General features: G+C 35.7%; 4 protein-coding genes across 5 annotated transcripts in view; 2 read left to right on the top strand and 2 right to left on the bottom strand.

Moving 5' to 3' along the window:
- The window catches only part of LOC109608377 (neurogenic locus protein delta), a 93,519-nt gene extending 84,577 nt beyond the window's left edge, over positions 1-8,942 (top strand). For both annotated transcript variants that reach the window (XM_049961431.1, XM_049961437.1), the window contains exons 4-8: positions 1,568-1,613; positions 4,158-4,403; positions 4,837-4,897; positions 5,959-7,491; positions 7,730-8,942. In XM_049961431.1, coding sequence (XP_049817388.1) covers positions 1,568-1,613; positions 4,158-4,403; positions 4,837-4,897; positions 5,959-7,491; positions 7,730-7,874 — 2,031 coding nt within the window. In that variant the 3' untranslated portion in view covers positions 7,875-8,942. The remainder of the gene's footprint in view (positions 1-1,567; positions 1,614-4,157; positions 4,404-4,836; positions 4,898-5,958; positions 7,492-7,729) is intronic.
- Positions 8,943-16,840: 7,898 nt separating this feature from the next.
- On the bottom strand, positions 16,841-18,473 carry LOC109608357 (probable very-long-chain enoyl-CoA reductase art-1). The gene is made up of 5 exons (XM_020024781.2): positions 18,131-18,473; positions 17,711-18,066; positions 17,440-17,656; positions 17,193-17,385; positions 16,841-17,085 (listed from the first exon to the last, which is right to left on the bottom strand). Exons 1-5 carry the CDS (start codon positions 18,137-18,139, stop codon positions 16,958-16,960), a joined length of 903 nt encoding a protein of 300 aa, XP_019880340.1. The 5' UTR covers positions 18,140-18,473; the 3' UTR covers positions 16,841-16,957.
- Positions 18,474-19,432: 959 nt separating this feature from the next.
- LOC109608347 (ubiquitin-like modifier-activating enzyme 5) lies at positions 19,433-21,004 on the top strand. Its single transcript, XM_020024768.2, has 4 exons — positions 19,433-19,588; positions 19,642-19,974; positions 20,034-20,220; positions 20,280-21,004. The coding sequence occupies exons 1-4, from the start codon at positions 19,509-19,511 to the stop codon at positions 20,790-20,792; spliced, it is 1,113 nt and encodes a 370-aa protein (XP_019880327.1). The 5' UTR covers positions 19,433-19,508; the 3' UTR covers positions 20,793-21,004.
- Positions 21,005-21,168: 164 nt separating this feature from the next.
- Positions 21,169-22,497, bottom strand: LOC109608361 (pleckstrin homology domain-containing family J member 1-like). Its single transcript, XM_020024784.2, has one exon. It carries the CDS (start codon positions 22,241-22,243, stop codon positions 21,617-21,619), a length of 627 nt encoding a protein of 208 aa, XP_019880343.1. The 5' UTR covers positions 22,244-22,497; the 3' UTR covers positions 21,169-21,616.
- Between the last annotated feature and the right edge of the window lie 13 nt (positions 22,498-22,510).

The raw sequence follows: 22,510 nt of genomic DNA, 5'->3' as shown, positions 1-22,510 counted from the left end.
CGTTTTCATGTTGCCCGAATGTACCCATCACCTGTCCATTACGGAGCTGACGTAAAAATGGACGAAAAAACTAACAAAAAATAATGCGGGTCGTCTGCTATTTTATTTAAACTTCCTCCCGACCGGCACCAATTTAATAAATATGGAAATATCGTAAATAACCACGCACACTAATCATGTTTGTGATACCAGAGAATACACGTTTAACACCGTCGACGGTACTCCTTCTGATTCTGTCCGAGACTGTACCATTTCCGTTGAACGATTTTGTAGCATCTTGTACTGTCTCGAGGCGCAGGTATCACAGCCGTGGGAAACTGCACAAATCCCAAATTAATTATAATAGATTTATTGATCAAACTTATCATGTTACTTTGCTTCTCTTCTGGCTCTTTCCTCACAATCCTCATTATTCAGTCAGTCGCGCATCCTCTCTTTGGTTGTTGTTTTTTTTTTATTTATTAAATCGAATTGTCGTTCTCAACGTTTCATGCAGTAATTAGTGATTGATAATTAGACAACCGGGGCGGAACTGTAAATATTGTTAATTCGATTGATTTACATGCGAAGCAAAGTAATGATGGTGGTAGTACCGACTTAGTCACTTTTTGACAAAACAAACAAATCGTAAAGTGATCGGGTGACAAAGGGGGATCAACCAACATCCTTTTGTGTGCCCGATTCATTATTGCACCCCGTGGACGGTTCCCGGTAGACGTTTTCGTGGAACACCACCACGTGGACATCTGTCCGGCGGCAATAATTGTCAATTGAAGGCCCTAAAAACTAAAAATTTACCTGGTATCATGTCTTTTAAGCGGCTAAACGGCCAAACGTGTAAATTTATACTTTGGTGCGATAAGATTTATGAAAGGGAAACGTTTTCAAGAATCAGATAAGTAAATTTATTCACTTGTTTCCGAGCCTTGAACTATTGTCAATCGGATTAGTTATAACTAAAGTATTTTAATTAATTAATAAATCAGAAATGTGAAAATAAACAATATTAATTATAAAATTGTGCAATTTATAAAAAAGTTGGAAAGCGTGTAATAAATGGCCGGTACAATTCCTTGTTCATGTGCACCACATTCTGATTTATTAACGAAATCAATTCGTGGGAGAAACCGGCCGCAGCCATTATTCCCATCGTCATATAAGTATAATTAAAATTTTCTGAGCAATTTGAACATGTAGTGGCAAAAGCGTGTTAAAAAATAATTTTCCCACAATCCATCCGATAAACGTCTGTAAGAGAAGAACGATGCTTAGTGTCTGAGGACCGGTTTATTGAAGAAGCTAAGGCCCATGGCACGTCATCTCCGCAAGAATCAACAATCGTGCTCACTGCTCTTGTTGCTTTTGTTTCGTTCTGTTGCCCGATTATTATTATTATTATTATTATCGTTATTAATTAAGTCGACCTTTTTCCGTTTTCTGATACGTACTGCCATGGGAATCGTCACTGTAACATTAAAACGACCAACACAATCTCACTTGCATGTAATCATCTTCATAGAGAACGTTGCTTTCTCCTGAATGTAAAAATTTTACCATTCCTTTGCAGCGTACCTTCTCGCTAATTATAGACGCCTGGCACAGTAATACTTCTGGTAAGTCACATTTATTTTATTACTTAGTTTTAAGTCTGAAAATCGGTGGCAAAGGTGGAGGTGGATGCGTTCACCCTTTTTTTACCAGCGTAATGGCTCGAACGGAACGTACCTACTTAAAATCTAAATAAATATCTTACGGTATATCACGTATGGGAATAAGAAGCCAGCCACATGTTATACAGCTGTCAACTCTTAGCTGAAACAGGCAGACCTCTTCCTGATAATCTAAAAGGTTCTTCCGCTCACGTAAAGCCCGAGTTCGCCTATCTGAAACAACTGATATAGTTCCAGTTTCCAGTGTCGACTTTTTTTTTTTGTTTCTCTCGTTCCGTCGTTGTCTCCGAGTTTTTTCCCCGCCGTTAATCTTTACACTCCATAGACGCTCGCGATATAATGGCTTCTTCATTATTTTTAACGCCGGCGATAACGCTCCACGCCGTTCCCCATTCTCACGGCCGAAATTTTATGGCCACAAACATTATAAAGTTTCGGTGTTTACCGGCCAAAAACGTATCAACTACTTCCTTTAAAGGTGTTTAACTTTTTTTGTTGTCCGTGGTACCTAACCAAACAGTCGCCGGCAAATAACGGCGACGGCCGAGATATTGATTAATAAAACAAAAACCTTTTGATACGTCGCAGACAAAAAGGACGCAATCTCCCGCGGCCGGGGCGGAAATGTTGCGGAAGAGACAAAAGCCGTCTCGCACACTCGAAAGGGACGCACGTGAACGCCGGACGTCTGTGCACGTATAAATAGTACCGTGTTAAAGTAAAAAAAAGTCGTCGACATCAGGAAATTAAAGATTCGATTGATAATGATTCGTTCATGGGACGTAATTCGGATACCTGGTTGTTTGTAACCGTTTTGGCACAGTACAGATAATTTTGTTGTAGACTGTACAAAAGCCAGGTGCTATATTATGGCGTACAAACGTTTTCTATTCCTCTCCCCCTACCCGTTTACGTTTTAGGGACATTCAACTAACGTGGTTGACTGACGGAATATGATAAATACATTTTTAAAGCAGTACGTCGAGTACTAGTCCCCCTTTTGTGTGCGATTATTGTAACGGCCCTTGCCCGTTCGCCTTGTTTGCCTTTAGGAATTTGCTGTTTGATAAACCATAGGTGGTGGATTTGCATCTACAATTTCACAATAAGTAGCGGTGGAGTAGGAATGCATTTTTGTAAAAGTTGGAGAGAGGTCAGAAAGAAAATAAACGGGATGCTGTACAAGTTGTGCGAGAGTGATATCAGTAAAATAAATAGTCATAGTCAAAGCTTAGGACAGGTTCTTTAATTAACGGTTAGTCGTTAATATGAAGACGGGACTGAGGCCCAGAATTTTTGTCCGAGACAGAGATAGAAACGTAAAATGTACTCGAGAATAATATCCATCTTCTTAATTATTATAGTAGTGAAGCAGGTTTAAATTTAGTGGATTTTTAACATTTTATAATTAATATCGTTGTTATGTTGTCAGATAAATAAAAGAAGAATTCTGTGAACATTAAAGAATTTAGAAAATACAGTAATAAATTACTCGGATGATTAATATAAATCTTGGTACAAGTAAACGGGCTCCGCAGCCTTTTTCCGTGCTTCACAAAGTATATATTATATACTTGTATGTATTATATACATCATGACGGAGTTTATTGTAACGTGTGAACATTCCTAATTAGTTCCTATATGCAGACGGTTTTTTAATGATGCTCGCCTTCTTTCCACTACATATAAACTCATAAAAGGTCTACAAACTCTACCTCCACAGGATATCCCAAATTCATTATATTTTTACTGCTTTACAACTGTTTTAGCGAAAACGTTGCTCCTCCATTCAACCGCACATTAATCATCCAAACTAATATTGCTTATTAACCTCTTTGAAGCCTTCTCCATCGGTCTTTGTGCCAAACTTAATTAATTAAGAAAAATCAACTGTTGCCAATTAATTCGTACGTAATTATTATTGGCGAAATGAATGGGACCGATTGTAACGCGACACCCAGTATTATTTTTTATTCTTGGGAGTATGAATCGAGCCCCTCCGGATGTCCTGCCCTTTTTGTTCTCTCTCTCTCCCCCGACCCGGTGGAATATTATCTCAGACTTCCTTTTCGGGTCACCCCCACGAAGACGACGACATTGTGCCCGGCCAAACACCTGAGAGAAACCCCGGCGCACATCCTCTCCGGGCGTCTTTGTCCCGGCCGGCGAATTTCACTGATTCGGACCCGACAACCCCCTCGTTCTTTTTTACCTGTGGCATTTTTTTAATTAAGATTTGAATCTGTTGTGGTAAATGAGTCGCCGGCCGATGTGCGTATATAAAAGGTGTTCTCTCCGACTACATGTACAGCATCTTACCGGATACAGCTGCACAACTGCAACATGCTAGGGCCCTCTTGCACCTGCTAATGCCCCGGTTATCTTTCTTATTCCTCTGACCGTCCCAGGCCATTTAAAGTTTCTTACTTTCCACCTTGTTTTTTTTATTTATTTATTTATTTAATAATTTTATTTTTTGGTTTGCAGTTTTGGTGATCCGTTTCACCAAGCAGAACTCGCTGGACGTGAGCGACAAATGGACTGAGGATCATTTCGTTTCGCGGTTTTCGAAGTTGGAGTTCGAGTACCGTGTAACCTGCGATTTGAATTACTACGGTAAAGGCTGTGACAAATTGTGCAGGCCGCGGGACGACAATTTCGGACACTTCAGCTGTTCGCCGACCGGCGATCGGGTCTGTCTCGCCGGATGGACCGGAGATTATTGCACGAAACGTGAGTATGAAACAAATTTAATGGCGAGCAGGAAAGTGTCGGACCAAAACAGGAAGGAATAAACGCAAATAAATAAGAAATGATGCGTTTTATAGCGTGGACGAGTAAAAAAACTGTGTGAGAGTGCAGACGTGAGCGACTAGTTGGCTTGTCGTTCGTCAGCTGCTATTGCCGAGCCGTCTTCCCACGATCACGGTCATACCTGCCATACCTTTACTCCTATACAGGGTGCATTTCGATACAACGTCGGATTAAATGCAACAATGTTGGGAGATTTTTACTTTTTTTGTCGAAGGGTTGCATTCTTTCCACGCTGATTGTATTCGGTCGGTACTTCAGTGGTACTAGACTGGTCGATCTTCCTGTTTTGTCCGGGCCACACTTGATAAACGCAATTAAACGGACGGAGATTGATAATTACTTGTTGTTACAGCTCAATGTTTGCCCGGTTGCGACGAACAACATGGACACTGTTCGAAGCCCAACGAATGCATGTAAGTACTGTTTAATTACACACCCGTAATTCACGACAAATGTCAATGTTCCGAAATAAGACAACAAAAGGTACGGGCGGGCGGTAGTAAAAAAAAAAAAAAATAAATAAATGGATACGTGATGATATTTCGTAGGCAGTACCTCGTGTTCGTGGTTTAATGAATGGTTTCGGTGGCCGAAACGTAGGCCGTTTTAATTTGTGAAAACGCATCAGTTTTTTAATTTATCTAAAATCAGAATGGTAGCCATTGAAAGGGATGGTACGGCGGGGAACTATAATTTGGCCCCGCGGTGCCGTGCAAGTTATAATTTTCAAGAAGTTGGACCCACCGAATTAGTTTTTTCGATGGAGGAGGTGGCGAAGCGGGGCCGGGGTTTTACGGTCGTACCGTCAGTGTATCCCGGTGTTTAGTTTTAAATGGTTTAGATTATTAGCGGAAGAAGCTGTGCAGTACGGTGCGGAGTATGCCGATTGGGACTGCGACCTGCAGGTAACCTTTCCTTGACCTGCATACTTGCCAACGGGCAGCGTGGGAAAGAGCTCGGTGGGCGTAGCCAAAAGCCACTGTCCCCCCGCCGCCCGCCGTCCCCCCCGGCCGCGCATCTCCACTATCCGCGATCCAAGCTGCAACTCAATGAGCTCTCTGCAACGCTCCCCGATACAATCCGAATACACTCTCTTACTTCGAACACATGATCGGAATAAGTAAAATATGCCTCGCTACCTCCCGGTATCCTCGCGACCGCTACTTTCAAATACGCTTAACGCACAACTAGCTTACCAGGTACCACGAATACGATGCTCGCTTATTAATATTATCCACTACCGTACCGTACCGTATCGTACCCGCGCACAATACAAAAAAATAACTGTCCTTATTCAGACATGCTCATTAACATCAGCATCTAACAAGTGTGCATCTAATTACAAGGCTTGAAAAAAATTAAAAACGAACAAAAAGAGCCGTACCGCAGATGCGGTACGCATTAAAAATAAACGGTAACCTCCCAATTAAGAGCGTTTACCCCAAAAACTAAAAGCCGGCCTTGTTTGTTTCAGTTGCCAATCGGGATGGGAGGGTCCTCTGTGCAATCAGTGCCAACGCTATCCAGGTTGCATGCACGGCAGTTGCCTGAAACCGTGGGACTGTCTGTGCGACGAGGGCTGGGGCGGCCTGTTCTGCAACCAAGACCTGAACTACTGCACCAACCACAAGCCATGCCGCAACGGCGGTACCTGCCGCAACACCGGCCAGGGCAGCTACACATGCGAGTGTCCGCCAGGCTTCAACGACACCAATTGCCAGTTCCCGGTGGGCGGCGCCGCCGTCGACGGCTCCTTCAGGACGTCCGACGACTGTCCGTGCTTCAACGGCGGTACCTGCGACGACGGTACATGCCAATGTCCGCCAGGCTTCAGCGGTCCGAGATGCGAGAATTCAGCTGTGAACTGCATGAACAAGAGATGCCTGAACGGCGGCAGCTGTACACCAAACGGATGTGCATGCGCCCCCGGCTACAGTGGAAATGATTGCGAACACAAGCTGAACAGTTGCAGTCCGAATCCCTGCATGAACGACGGCAGCTGTGTCGAACGCAAGGAAGGATTTAAATGTATATGCCCCTCCGGATTCACCGGGGAGAAGTGCGAGATCAACATCGACGACTGCACCAACAATCCCTGTCAAAACGGGGGGACCTGCATCGATAAGATAAACGAGTTCCGTTGTCAGTGCGTACCGGGCTTCGTAGGACCTTTGTGCCAAAATCGCGTGGACTATTGCATCATGAAACCGTGTGCCAATGGTGGAACTTGTTTCAAACTGATCAACGACTATAAGTGCAAGTGTGCGCCTGGTTTTACAGGTAAAGACTGCAGTGACGAACTCGCAATCGAGCTCGACGAATGCCAGAGGCAGCCTTGCCAACACGGCGGTACTTGCGTCAGTGGCGGCAGCAACGGCTTCGAATGCATCTGCCCGAACGGTTACATCGGACGCGAATGCGAACAAGCCTCGTCGAGCAAGCCAAGCGCCCGAATCTCGCCCGAGTCCAATCTCACCACCGAACACGTCGTCGTGATAGCCACCATCTCCACCATCGTACCCTTGGTGGTGTCGGTGGCGGTGGGCGTCATCATTTGCCTTAAGCAGCGCAGGAAGCGCGAAAAGGCCCGCGCCGACGAGGAGGCCAGGCTGCAGAACGAGCAAAACACGGCGAACAGCAGCTTCGCCAAACGCGGTGCCGCCATATCCGCGGACGCCCACATGATCAAGAATTCGTGGGGCAAGTGCACCAACAATGTGATCAACACACCGGACGAGTGCAGCGTCTCGAACATTAGCGTGAATGACTGTGATGGTTATCCGAAACCGCTGCACCAGCACCAGCATCAGGTGATCGACGGCCGTCCCGTATACAGTTTGACGAGGACGCGCTCCCAGAAACAGCTCAACACCGATCCGGGTTCGCGGGCCGCGTGTGCTGCTTCCTCGGCCCTTCTGCTGGCCTCCAAGCTGCACGAACCCGACTTCCAAGCGGACATCAAGAGACTGTCGATGATGTCCAACGCTTCGGCTGTGTGTAGCTCCGGGTAAGCATCAACTCTTTTCCTTCTTCTTCCATCACCAACACTTGTTGGTTCGTTCATTCGCTTAGGCCAATATCCGACTCAGTTGGTGTTGGGCACGTTGACACACTTCCGGCTGATTTATGATGATGAGGCTGGATAAGTTTGTCGCTCAGGAATGTCGTAATGGGGGGGTTATCTACCCTCATTTATGCGTTTATGCGGAGGAGGCATGTGACTGATGTGGTTTTTATTGTTTCAGTGATCCGTCGTGTGTGCTAAAAAGGCCGGCTGCGACGGAAAAGGAGTCGTCAAATGGCGTAAATGGCGGCGTTTATGTGATAGACGAACACTTCCACGTTCCAGAGGCGTCGATGTCGGCTGGACTGTACGCGACGGAGGTGTAGTTAAGTAATTAGTTAGTAGTCGAATGGTCGAATATGGTGGTGTGGTGTGGATTGGTGTGTGGATGAAGATTGGATGCGTGAAATGACTTATCCGTCCGGTAGGTTGTACAGTCTATTTATTCGCCGGTGGTAAGTTGATGTCGACTGAGATGAGATGATTGTGTTGTCGTTATTTAAACGTAACGTAAAAGAAAACTGATGAATTCAGCAAGCAGCGGAATAGCAGCCTGTGTCCAAGGAGCTTTCGCCTTTCTCGCGATGCCGTTCATTATTAGGCACTTTATTAGACCAAATCGTTCCCTCAATGCCGTCCTTTATTATTGTTTATATTGTACATTTTAGAGTATTATTTCTTTATGCCCTTTATTTCTCGCATTCTCGGGATTTGATATTGGCGGTTGATCTGGTTTACAAACCAAAGATTATGACTTAGTAATGAGCCTGCTTTACGAGAAAGGCGCGGCGTATCTCGAAGTAGTATGTAAAACTAACCTAAACATAACATGAAGTGTTATTGTAATTTGTGATCATTCTAAAATGAGCTAAGTCAGCAATTTGTACTTAACGTGAACTTTTTTCGATATTATTTATAGGCATTCTTTATTTTCGAAAGTTGCTCCTGGTTCGAACAATTCATATGGCCAGTGAAAATATTAGTCAAGATCAGAAGCAACTTTTCTATACACTTTTTTTATATGATGATGTGCGGTCTTTACTCGTTAGGGATCTTGTAATAATTTGAACAAAGATATGAATTAAATGTTCCTCTAATTATAAACTAAGTCATTTGCCTATTGATAAAACAGAACAACCCACAAACCCTTTTTGTTTATGGTTCTTCTGTTTTATCGAACATTATTATTTTTGTTGTACTACTCAACTACTTGGACAAATTTAAAGACTTAAATATTGAAAGACGTTTTGTAATATATAATGTATATTTATAGTATGTAAACTAAATGTCAATATTAATTGTTCATGTTTCATAACTTCTCCTTTAGAGAAAGGGGCTGTATTTGTTCCTCACGAATAATGTTATTTAAATCTTAATAAATTTTTTGTTCACTACATCATTTTTCATTTACAAACACCTTAAACCTTATCACCTTTTTAAAATAACAGGTAAGTTTACACCAAGTTAAAAGTATGAAAGGTAAGTACTACATTTAGTCTCATCATAAAAATCTGGCAAGATATTTTTAATTTAAAATAACAGGATACAAGTATTTCCAATAATTCCGATAAGTAATTGATATCAAACAATAGAAGGGTGATGGATTTTGAAAGTTATGAGACTGTGTTGTGCGTTTTAAGGGTTGCCAGCCATAACAACACACAGGGGAGCTCTTGATGTAAAGAATAACACCACCAAATGTTTCAAAGTACCAGTCGATGAGTCAATATCATTAAAAAGAGGGCCCGGGGGTTGTTTTATGCATTTTTTAAAGCCATTTACTGGTTAAAAATCGTCCGGGCCGTAAACCAGGTGTCTTTTAAACAATTTTTCCGAAATCCTCCTCCATCCCGTACTTCTCGGGATCACAGCTGATCGCAAGGCTACCGGTTGGTGGGTTTTCGAGAAAATTGTTTCGCACATTGTCCGGAGAAAATCCCCCCATTGTCCGAAATAACCAGGTAAGATTTATTGTGCCAAGTTACACAATTGGCAGTCCTTTGAAAAATGTCCAGGTGTATGGTGTACAATGTGCCTCCTCAAGGCCGAAATATTTTTTCCGTTGATTGATTAGTTTATGCAAATAGTGTGTATATACGGAGTGACGTCCGCGTTTCGTGTCCGATGCTTTTTCCATTGTAAAAGGGAATCATCCGCGTTCACGTTCACAATTGTGCTTCGGATCAAAATGAATTATGCCGTTTTATGGATGGGATTATGTATATTATGCTAATTAATAATAAACATTCAAGCTTTTTATAATTATTTATTTCTTTAATTGTTTTGTTTAATAAATTAAAATTCCCGGGATAAATGAATAAAGAATACGGTTCTTTAAGTCAGGTGAATGTGAGCTAAGTGAGGGGTCATGAACCGGCGAATTAATGATGAAAATGGGTGATCCTCCGATCGCCTGGTATATCGGAAGTACCAACCGAACGATTACACGAAACCAGTTTTGTTCATTATGAATTTTTAATATATATAAAATTAATAATTAAGATGGCATAAAATGAAATAGTACCCGCCTAATAAGACAGTAATAAATATTCGTTTCCCACGGTAGTAAACTTATTATTGAATGTGGTGATACGTTCGCAGAAGCGTAGTCATTCACATACTAATGCATACATACGTACCCACAGTCAGGTATATGTATTTATTTTATATAAATAACGTAACACTATGGTAAATTGTTCTCCAATGACTAATCAAGAGGTTCCCTGATATTTTTTTTACGTAACTTTTATGGTTGTTGCTACGAGGAGACGTTGTTGGTGCTGTTGCTCTTTTTGTGTCGCCTCGTATGCAACGTCGACAAGCCCAGTTAGTTTTATTTAATATGAACGGAAATAATTATAATTGGGGATAAATAAAATTTACAATTAATATATCTTAATGTCTTAATTAAGCTAAATAAACTATGGGAACTGGTTTTATAAATAATTTAAATTTCGATAAGACGAACACCTGGAACCAATTTATAATAAAATTTATTCAATTGTCTTACATTCTGTTTGATTTTATTATAGAAAATAAATCTCGGATGCAAGAATTCATTTTATACAAGTAGGTCAAGCCTATGTTTTACCGTGCTGAGGAATATTTTAAAGGCTTGTTTTTCACATGAAAAAAAAAGAAATAAAGATCACAATAAAAACACAATAATTGTCTTATGCGGCTTAATTAATACTAAATATAATTGTATTATAATTTCGTACTGTTAACTTATCCATGTAGTTTACTCGTTCCTGGTATTATGGAAGACGGAAATCTATGTGAATGAATCAAATGAACTTTTATCCGTTGAACGTGCCCATTATTTTTATGTCCATAAAATTTAACGTCGGAGTTTTCCTATCGATTTTCTTGCATTAAGATGTCATACAAAAGGTGAACTAACCCTATTACCCTGAAACACTTTAAAGCAATTCGAAGCTCCAGAAAGTCAACAAAATCATATTTCGTTAAAGTTTTTTTTCACTATTTAATTGGTATAAACAATATTTTTAGACACAACTGTGTTAAAAACATTAACTTGTTTACACAAATAATGTCATTAATAAGCGTCCTGAATAACACTCCTTTAAATGATGAAAGTTTTTTTGAACATTTGTCAATATTAACTATTTTTGTTTTTATTTATTAATGTAACCCCATAAATCTTATATAATATTCGGCTTAATAAACAAATTATAGTTCCATAGATGATATATTTTTCATTAATTAGAAAATACACCCAAGTTTTTTTATTTAATGTCAAATGATTTGTTAAATAGACAAATTATTATCTATAACTATTAAAATAGTTTTAGAAAGCAAATTTATTTTAATTATTTAATTAATATTTTTCTTAAATCTTAGAAAAAATTTAATAGCAGTTTTAATTAGTAAAAAATAAAATTAAAGTTGTTAATATAAATATACAATTAGATAAATTAATAAATAATTTTAAATAATGAAAACTTTTTTCAGTATTAACCATTATTTTATTATTATTATTATTGAAACGTTTTAATTAGTAAAATATAATTAAAATGTTTGATATTAATATATAATTAGTATAAATTAATAAATACTTTTAAATAATGGAATTTGTCAGTATTAACTATTTTTTTATTATTGTAACTCCATAACAAATCTTCTCTTTCTTAAATAATATTCTCCTTAAACAGATTATAGTTCTTTATATGAATTATCGTTTTATTATCAGAATTATTTTTTATTTAATAACAAAATATTTATTAGACATATTTTTCTATAAAAATTTTATTTCTCCAAACATATTTTACTCATTATTATGTATAACTAGATAATATAACAACACTCTAATTTAAAATATTGAATTTACACAAAGATTATGTATAAAAATTAATTTAGAAAACAATTTAATTTATATATTATTTTAATTATTTAACTAACATTTTTCTTAAATTATAGAAAACAATTTTATAGTAGTGTATAGTATGATTAATATGATTGTTTTAAATATATAATTAGTGAAAATTAATAAATACTTTTAAATAATGTAAGTTTTTCGAAAATTTGTCAGTATTAACTATTTTTTTTATTTATGATTGTAACCCCAGAATAGATTTTCTATTTATTAAATAATATTCTGCTTAAATAGTTCTTTAATATAACTGAAATATTCTTCTCCCATTAGAATTATACTCAAGTTTTTTATTTATTAACAAAATATTCATTAGACATATTTTTTTATAAAAATTTTATTTCTTATAAAACATGTTTTACTCATTATTATATATAACTAGATAATATGACAAGTCTCTAATTTGAATTATTAAATTTATACAAAGATTATATATAAAAATTAATTTAAAAAACAAATTAATTTATATGTAATTTTAATTATTTAACTAATATTTTTGTTAAATTTTAGAAAACAATTCAATAGTAGTTTTAATTAATAAAATTTTATTAAAATGATTGTTTTTAATATATAATTAATAAATATTTTTAAATAATGGCAGTTTTCTGAACATTTATCAGTATAAACTATTTTTTTAATTATTATTGTAACCCCTAAATAGATCTTCTCTTTCTTAAATAATATTTTGCTCCATTAGACATATTTTTTATAAAAATTTCATTTCTCTATACATATTTTACTTATAATTGTCTATAACTAGATAATATATCAACATTCTAAATTGAATTATTAAATTTACCCAAAAATTATGTATAAAATGGTTTTAGAAATCAAATTAATTTATATATTATTTTAATTATTTAATTAACATTTATCTTAAATTTTAGAAAACAACTTAAAAGCAGTTTTAATGAATATAATAAATGTAATTAAACTGGTTGATATTGATATATAATTAGTGTAGTAAATTAATAAATACAGCAGATGTAATTGTGTTATCTACCGAATTGATTATATTTGCTGTTAGACTCACATAAAGTATTTAATTGAAAAAAAAAACTTCAAAAGAAATCTCATTTTAATAGCAATTAATTCCTCTTACGAAATGCAGTTTTAAATAGACGATCCGAGTGGTAATCGTGATTATATAATTACATATTAAAATGTTTAATGTATTTATATTTGTCAATTATATAAGTACCGTAAGTTGTTCAGTAAGTGTAAGTATCGTCCAGTCACCTACCTATATGTTGAATGTTGACTCGCAACACTACTTTCACGTATAGAAGAAGAGGCTAAGGCAGAGAGGCAGAGGCATCTTCGTAATGGAATGCCGGTTCAGTACCAGTACTGTACAATACCCGTACCGGCCGACAGTGCCGACATTGCCGATTCTCTCTCTTCTTCCCTACGTAAAACGACATACATTCCAATCCATGGCAACCACTCAGCGGTGAGACGGAGAGATTCATCCATTCGCTATTTTTCAAAATTCATCTAGGTTATTACTTTCTCAATGTTCATGTTCACTCACTGGAAAAAAAAACACCATCCAACTCATCCACCGGCTATTTCATCACACGATCGATGCACTTTACTTAAAAACACGGCGATTCTTTAATAAATACTTTCATCGCAATCGATATCAATTATTCTAACTATTTACATAAACTAAAGGTTCGAGGTTTAGCACCCATTGCTTTATGATCCTTTCAGTCACTTACAACTTGATTTCATCATCTTTGTCCAATAATGGTTACGAGCCACATCTTATGCAAATTTGTCGCACAATTTCAAGGGATTTATTTAATCTGTGAATTGTTGCTCGAAGTTTCATTGTGTTAAAAAATTTACTACAAATCAAAAAATTAATTACTAACCAGAATCAATTTCTTTAATCATAATCTCTTATGATTAAAGAAACTTTTTAGATTTTTAGTTTTAATCGACTTAGTAAAATATCAAACATTATTTAAAATTTAAGATCCTTTTAAGAGGCAAATGTGTATATAAAAATTATATATAATGCTTTTTAATGATTAACATCAATTAAGTACTTGTATACATTAAAAGTTGTTGACTTTTTACTTATACTTTTTACTCAATTAGCAGATTTATTTCATCATCTTCGAGAAATTAATTAAAATATTAACTATTATTTTTATATTATTGTAATTCTTTCATATTATTGTACAATTATATGCACATTCTCTTCAAGAAAATTGATTTAAATCATTAAAATTGTCTTCTGAACAATCCGTAACGCCAATGGCGAAACAATTTTAGGAGAATGAAAAATATTATCCGACAAGTTGGGCCCGACCGCAAAAAACCTAGGCAATGGCATTGTTCATTATAATTAGTGTCATTTCAGCCAGTGTAAAGATGTGAGTCAAGAATTCGAGTGATTTTCGCGGAATGTAGCTGTGATTTTTGTCCAGGTAAGTCTTTCCGTCCGACTGTGATTCTTTGTGGCCGCGGATATTTAAATTTTTCGATAATTAAATTTACGTCGGATTAATTATGGCTGTGAGAAGCGATTTTTTAGGCACGGCAGAGGATATAGGAAATTGGGGATATATCATTCTGTTTCCTTTTGTTGTAAAACCTATCCGGACAAGTTTTTTTTTTCTCGTTCGACGTTCGAGAAAATTGTGTAAAAGTGGTACAATTTAGGAGCTAATATTGGTTAAAGTCCATAAAAAAACGTTTAATTTGCTCGCCTAATTATACTCATAAACTTTTAATGGCATCCATCATCGATAGGCTGAATAAATCAATAAAATCCTTGATAATTTTCACATACACTCCACTATAATGTTATCTGAATTAGTATCATTTTATTAGTACACACCTTTACAAATTATTCAGATTATAATCAAAAAATACTTTAACTATATTAACTATCTTATTTTTTTTCTTAACATAAAAAAATATAAATTTGATCATTATTCAAACTTACTATTATGATAAATTTTATTTGGTTCTTATTATCTTACTTTAAGATAGTCATTTTTAATTTATATTTGATCATTATTAAAACTTTGTATTTTTATATTGTTTAGTTGTTATCTCATTTTTAAGTAGATAACAAAATTAATTAGTGTGAAGTTTTGAATAACTTTTTTATGTGTCATTTATCAGCATCATTACATATCTGCAACATCCGTTTATTGATAGATTCACGATCCAAGCTGGAGAAAAACTGGCATGGCTAATAAAAAACACTTCTTCTGACTCATTAAGGTGAATAATGTAATCGGAAGCAGCCTTTTCGTGTGAAAGACTAAATGATTCATTAGTATTAAATGGCTATAAGAAGACATTATAAAGACCTTTCATAATGCTCTGTTGGTAATTATAATAGGACAATTGATATACAATGGCCAGAAAGATCAGGTAAAACTCAAGTGTTTATGCGTACGAAAAAAAAAATTGTTTAGTAGGCGCCCCTAGAATGAAACAGCTGTTACCTGACAAAAGAATAGAAGATCCATCTGCTCTTACTAAATCATTCATTTTAATAAATACTGTGTTTTTAGGACGTCCAGAAATGAGACAGCTAATTACTGGAAGATTTTCGCTTTTTCGAAATAATCCCAGATAAGCCCGGCAACACAAATCATTAATTTTAAAAAGTTTGAACTATTTGGCCATGTCAAAATTTTTATTATCTGCTCGACGTAAATACATTTCATATCATCATCCATCTGTTGCGTACAAATTACAAATATTATCCGTGCAATTCTTTCGGAATATTTACTGATATCTCCTAAAAAAAATAACAAATTCCACTTGATTTCAAATTTCACATTTTTATATTACGGTTGCGATTTTTTATATGCCGATGAACTTCCGCATTGTGCCATAAAATGATTGTTTTCACAAATCACATAGTCAATAATTTATCGTTGATGATGGCAACTTCGCCGATTAATCTTCCTAATGAAAATACGGTTCAGGATCCCGCAGCTGTCGCGTTCAAAATAGAAACATTCTCCGTGTTAAACAGATAATTGTAATTTTTACGGAAGGAAAAATAATAAATTCCGTCCAGAAGAGGACCCATCATATGTAAATTATTAACGGCCTACAAACTTCAACGTCTTGAATGATCACTCGTTGTAAACGTATTTATAAGCCTTTCTAATGTTTCATATAAAATCTCTCAACATTTGACATTAAATACTAATTTTATTTAGAAATTGATACGCATACCTGCCGCATACCAATGGCAGCTGATTGGAAATTTTACCGGATTCCCCGGCAAACATTTTAAAGAATCTCAAATGGATCGGCCGGAAAACTTCAAATTATTAGTGTAATTTTTTATGCCAATCATGTTTGGAATTTTTTCATTCAAGGCGTTTGTTAATTTTACATTTAATTTAGTCTTCTCAGAATTGCTTATATATTTCTCGGAATTTTTCACATTTCACATTTTTCGCTTATTAATTCTAAAAATTGATGTTGACTGGAATTTAATTGAATAAGAACAATTCGATTTAAATTTCGCACCAAAAACTTGTTAAATGAACGTCACCATCTATCTAGCGTTGCTTGAACTAAAGTAATTTATTTTTACCCAGTTGGCACTGGCGCCATCTGTTTCATAACCATAAAATAAATAATATTCAGTTTAGTTATTGTGGCGCCATCTGTGACCTAACGTTAGAACTATTAACTTTAATCATTGATTTTATTTTTTATTAATTAACAATTCAATTATTTATATGTAAATTAATTATAGTTCTTGCATAAATACATAATAATCAACAAAAGTTTTGCAACTTTAGGTTCAACTTGACCCAATAAGTTGTTAGATTATGTTATTAATGTTAACATTAACGTTGAAATTTTAATGTGGGAAAAGGATGGCAAGAAAAAATAAAACACAACCAGTTTTTGCCTACGTTTATTATCAACAAATCACCAGTAAAAAATTGTACAACAAATCAGTCCCTGTTAAAAATGACACAAATTATAAACAAATAAATATGTTCGCCTAAACAAGTTTTACAAAACAAATGGCAGGATGGCTTTCCTCCCCTTCGGATATTCGGGGAACTCCTTCTTGTAATTCCTGTGCTTGCCCAAGGCCCAAACCGACATTTGGAACAATCCAGCCAAGCCAAACATTGCAGCTAAAAATTATGGTAATTTAAATACAAAATTACATAATTTCTTAAATTAAATTAACGTCAACCTTGGACTGTGACACCATAAAATAATTTTGTAAATATATACATACCAGGCAAACAAGAGGTGAGAAGTGTGAAGCCAAGCCAGGCACCAAATTCGTAAGTGTAATTGGGGCACGAGACAAAATTGAACAGGCTTGTCAGTGGGTTGCTGTTGGGCATTGGAATCTTACGTACTGTTGTGCCTGGTGGTCTGAGGTCTCTAAGCAACAAGTGGATGCTCAAATTGCCCAGTTCAGAGACCTAGAATTAATTATTAGGTGTTGCTATTACTTTATGGTATGAATAAATCCTTACAGCAAATATGCCGAGTCCAAGAAGTTGGAAAATAACAGGTGGTGGGGTGAACAGAGGGTGGTTGACGTGATAGGCCACATAAAGGGCGAAGCCCCAGTAATAAGTGCAATTCTTGAACAGGTTCCTTAGGGGCATGGTTCCATGGGAGAAGCGGTGCACAAATATAGTTTCTAGAAGCCTTTTGCCATAGTGCACTGTCCAACATCCCAAAGCAATCCTACAAACAACGAACGTTAGAAATAGTTAGTAAAGAGACACTTAAAGTATTTACGTGGCTGCTGTGGATAGTCCTTCTGAGGGCTGTTGTGAGCCATAGAAAAACCAGGGCCTGTAGGCTACGAAGGCGTACAGGACTAAAGGTCCGGCATATTCCAATAAGAAAACTGTATCCCAACCAATTTGTGGACCCAAGTCCTTAACAAATATCTTTTTTGTGTTTTTCAAATCCAAACTGGCTACAGTTAAGTCATCTTTTAGGTCTTTGCCCTTAATTTCGGATCTCAAAGACTGTCTTGGGACTGACAGTTTGGATATGGAGGCGATTTTCTTTTTCAGTTCCCGTACTGTCGTGGACTCACTAACGGAAATTTCGCCCAACCGTTTGTTCGACGTGCTGAACACTTCGACCTAATTGTAAAATTGCAAAGTCATAAACACAAATAAATTAATTCATTAATAAAATTCAGGTTACCTGTGCCATTTTAGTGGAGACGTTCAATCGTAAATTGAAGATGTTATTATGTGGTGCGTACACGAACGAACTAGTAATTCAAGTAAATGTTACGCACTCGCCGACGACACCGACAACATTCGAGGGAACATAGAAAACTACTGAGGTCAGGAAATTGATCAAAAATCAAGGTCAACGGCACGAAGTGTTTCCGAAAAGGCTGAAAAATGCAATGCGGTGTTGTTGAGCTACATCAATAACGTCGGTTATGTTCAATGCCAATCCTAAATCGTTTGGAATCGGTGGAAAATTTATGGTTGTTTTTTATCAATTTTAGGATGAGCGGTTTTTAAATGTCAAACTTAACGTGTCAAAACCAAAATAGACAACCTAAATTATGCATGAAAGTCTGTAAGGAAAATGATTTGACACTTTTTCATTAGTAATACTAATTAAATAGTTTAATTGACGTCACAAAATTATTATAAAGTTAAATTTATGTTTTAATATGCAATGTTTTTTTTTTAAATTTTTGTAGCTTTCACAGATACTAGTAAAAATCTGATAACAGATGTAAATTTCAAACCACAAATCTGTTTGGATATAAATATGATAAAAGCTTTATAAATTTTAAGTCATCCTTAAAAAAAGATATATATCATATAATTTAAAATTGGTTAAGTAAATTAATTAGATACATTAATCTTCTATGTTTAATTACATTTTAATCTATTATATTCTTATATTACGCAGCAAGAATTTATATTTTAAAAATACAAAATACATTTTTATATGGAATTTTTAAAAACACGTAATTATTAGTCGTATTAATAAAACCAGTTTTATCAAACATCTTATCACATTTACCTTATTGTCAGGACACTTGTATTATCTGGATTTCTAAAATTATAACATTAATTAACATTAGTGGCTCAAAATTAAATGCATTTTATATTTATGAAAAGCTGTGTATAAAATAAAAACCAGTTCTCTCCAATAAATTTAATGATTACGACAATAAGGTCGAATGGTGCCTAATATTTGTTGAAATGGTCACGAGAATTTTTTAAATTAAATACAAAATCTCTTTATAATATATCTGAATTTATAAAATAATAAAACTCAAATTCTAAAGGTGTAAACTGGGTTGCATATACTCATGATTTTTTAAAAATATTCAATGACTAATATGTTATATACCGAATGATCTGCCTCAGTAGTCTGAGCAGTTACCTCAATATAAAGTAAAATATTAAGTTAAATTTTATTCATAAAAATGAATGTGAATCATAGTAATAAAAAAATCCCCAACCTGTTGTATATGTGTCAATCAGTTGTCAAAATCAAACTGGTTTCAAAAGACCCATATGTTTTTGATAGTTTTAAGTAATTAGTAAAAATGTCGACGCCAAAACATGCAGTCGTACGTGAAAAAATCCAAGAAATGTCCTCAGAAGTGGTGGATTCCAACCCCTACAGGTAATTTGTTACATCAATTTCATATTTAATTCCTAATTTTGTTACATTTGTAGTCGGTTGATGGCTTTAAAACGTATGGGGATTGTGAACAATTATGAGAACATTAGGAAATTTACTGTGGCAGTTGTCGGTGTAGGAGGAGTTGGTAGTGTTACAGCTGAGATGTTGACAAGATGTGGTATTGGCCGACTGATCTTATTTGACTATGACAAAGTCGAATTGGCCAACATGAACCGACTGTTCTTCCAACCTCACCAGTCAGGATTAAGTAAAGTTGAAGCTGCTGCTGAAACTTTAAAACATATTAACCCTGATGTTGACATTTTGACTTACAACATGAATATAACCACAGTAGACAATTTTGAACAATTTGTTAGAATTTTAACGTACGTAAACGATATATTATTCCTTAGATTGTTTATATCACGTCACCAAACAATTTTAGCACAAGTAGCCTGACTGAAGGACCAGTGGACTTAGTTTTGAGTTGTGTAGACAATTTTGAGGCAAGATTCGCTATAAATTCCGCATGCAATGAGTTCAACTTGAACTGGTTCGAGTCTGGTGTGTCTGAAAATGCCGTATCTGGTCACATACAGTTCATCATTCCTGGAGAAACTGCATGTTTTGCTGTATGTATTAGGTCCTCCATGGGAATAAAATTAATTAAACTAAACACATTATTTTTTAGTGTGCTCCTCCTTTGATAGTAGCCTCCAAAATCGACGAAAAAACGCTGAAAAGGGATGGGGTTTGTGCAGCAAGTCTCCCAACAACCATGGGCATTGTTGCTGGATTCCTTGTGCAAAACACTCTGAAGTACCTCCTACAATTCGGCACCGTAACTAACTATCTCGGGTACAGCGCCCTGGACGACTATTTCCCCATCCTCAAGCTCAAACCCAATCCGAACTGCGAAGACTCCAACTGCAGACAGAGGCAGAAGGAGTATGCTGAAAAACCGAAGCCAGAGGTGGCTGAAGAAGCTAAGGAAGACGACCAACCTCTGCACGAAGACAACGAGTGGGGCATTAGTTTGGTCGATGAAAGTTTGGATACAGGCGCAGATAAGATTAAGGTTGCAGAGGGTGTCCAATTAGCTTATACCATTCCAAAAGACGACAGTATTGATGAATGCCAAGAGGCGACTTCCTCTAAAGAAGTCAGTTTGGATGAACTCATGAATCAGATCAAAAATATTTAGATGGGAATCTTTCGTCCTACTACAGAATGTCATAGACAAACAGATGATTGTATTGATTAGCAATGTGGATTTGTTGCAGGCAGCGTTATTAATTGATATTCTGGAGTAGACGCATTTTAATGCTTATACATGCATTTGCTATTTATTGTTTTTATTACTAAATTTTTTATAAACATCTTTACGGTTATTTAATAAAAGACGTGCATGAAAATATTGTTAGTCATTCCCATCCATCAAGATCCTCTATTTATAAATATTGCCATTAAATTTATTATTTTGTTTTTGCATTCCTCATTATAAACAGTAACTCTTATCTCTATGATATATTTATAATTTTAATACGTTTGTAGAAAGCTGGTGAAATAAAAACACAATATGTGAAAAACTATTTCATTTATTTAAATATACATATAGTCCTGAGGAACAGTTAAATTACATTTTCAATATATTTTATACAAATTACAGAACTTAATAACATGAGTTTACAGTTGTACTTAGGTCTCAATTAACTAAACTGGAATTGTTTCCAATTCCAGATATTCTAATGTAAATAAAGTTTTTAAAAAGTAAATAAGAAAAATAAATATTTAGGATTACAGGCTTGGCAAGTGTGAGAGCAATGATAGTAAGTAGCCAACTTAAATAACATAAATAAATGTTAAGGATCACTAAGCAAATAAATAAGTTGGAACACATTACACACACAGATATATATATATATATACTTCACTGATTTTATATCACAATTTGTTTCAATACAATTATGTACAGGTCTTTTGAGAGAACTACAAGAATTGTGAGGTGTACAAACTAGAAATTTCTGATTATAAATCAATCAAAGTGTCTATAGGTATGTTGTTGGATTGAGTGATGGTTTTGGTGGACGAATATGAGCTTTGGTAAAATGTTGATCCTACATGACTGTAGAATGTAGCACTGCTGTTCTTCACTTTGGTTTTCTTCACTTCTTTCTTGTGACTTTGAGTGGTGAGCTGTTTGTTTTCCATTATGTTTAAAATTGGATCTTTGCCAGTTTTCATACTCAACTTAGTCTTTAATATAAGCAACTGCGATCGCCAATACTCATATGAGGCCATTTTTAAAGCTGACACCCATTTATTCACATCATCTTGACACCTACAAGAGAATATGTGTTTCGCATCATTGTCCACACTTTTGTTCACCTTAAACTGTATTGAGAACGCAAAATTCATCCCTGTGTGTGGGCTTTCGTATGCTATCTGGGCATTTTCTAAAACTAAAACTCCTAGTGGCTCTTGTTCGTTGACTCGATAGTAAAACAGTAGGTTGGATATTAGCTTAAATACTCGTTCTTTGAACGGCTGTTGTTGATACCAGTCTTTTCCTTGTGGTTTTCTGTGAGTTAAAACGCCTTCCAAGTCGCATTTTCCTTCACTTAGCTTCGCCAATTCCCTGTCATTGAACCTCATACTTGATTTTTAATGATCACAAAAAAACATAATTTTAATTAAAGCTGTTGCACTTCCCGCACTACTTCTGCATTGTTTAGTCTAGCTCTAAGACATAATCACAATGTAAATAAATATAAAAGCAGAGATAAGTGTCTAGTTACATTGGAAATTGTGGGGAATTTATTTTTAATATTTTTAACTGTCATTATAGAAATCTGCACGTGTTGGTAATTTGATTTCGCAACCGCTCATGCGCATTAACTTTAATCTCGGACCCAAAGTGGC

The sequence above is a fragment of the Aethina tumida genome, chromosome 1, assembly GCF_024364675.1.
Source record: "Aethina tumida isolate Nest 87 chromosome 1, icAetTumi1.1, whole genome shotgun sequence".
In the NCBI taxonomy this organism is placed as follows: domain Eukaryota; kingdom Metazoa; phylum Arthropoda; class Insecta; order Coleoptera; family Nitidulidae; genus Aethina; species Aethina tumida.
This window is presented reverse-complemented; position numbering and strand designations above follow the sequence as displayed.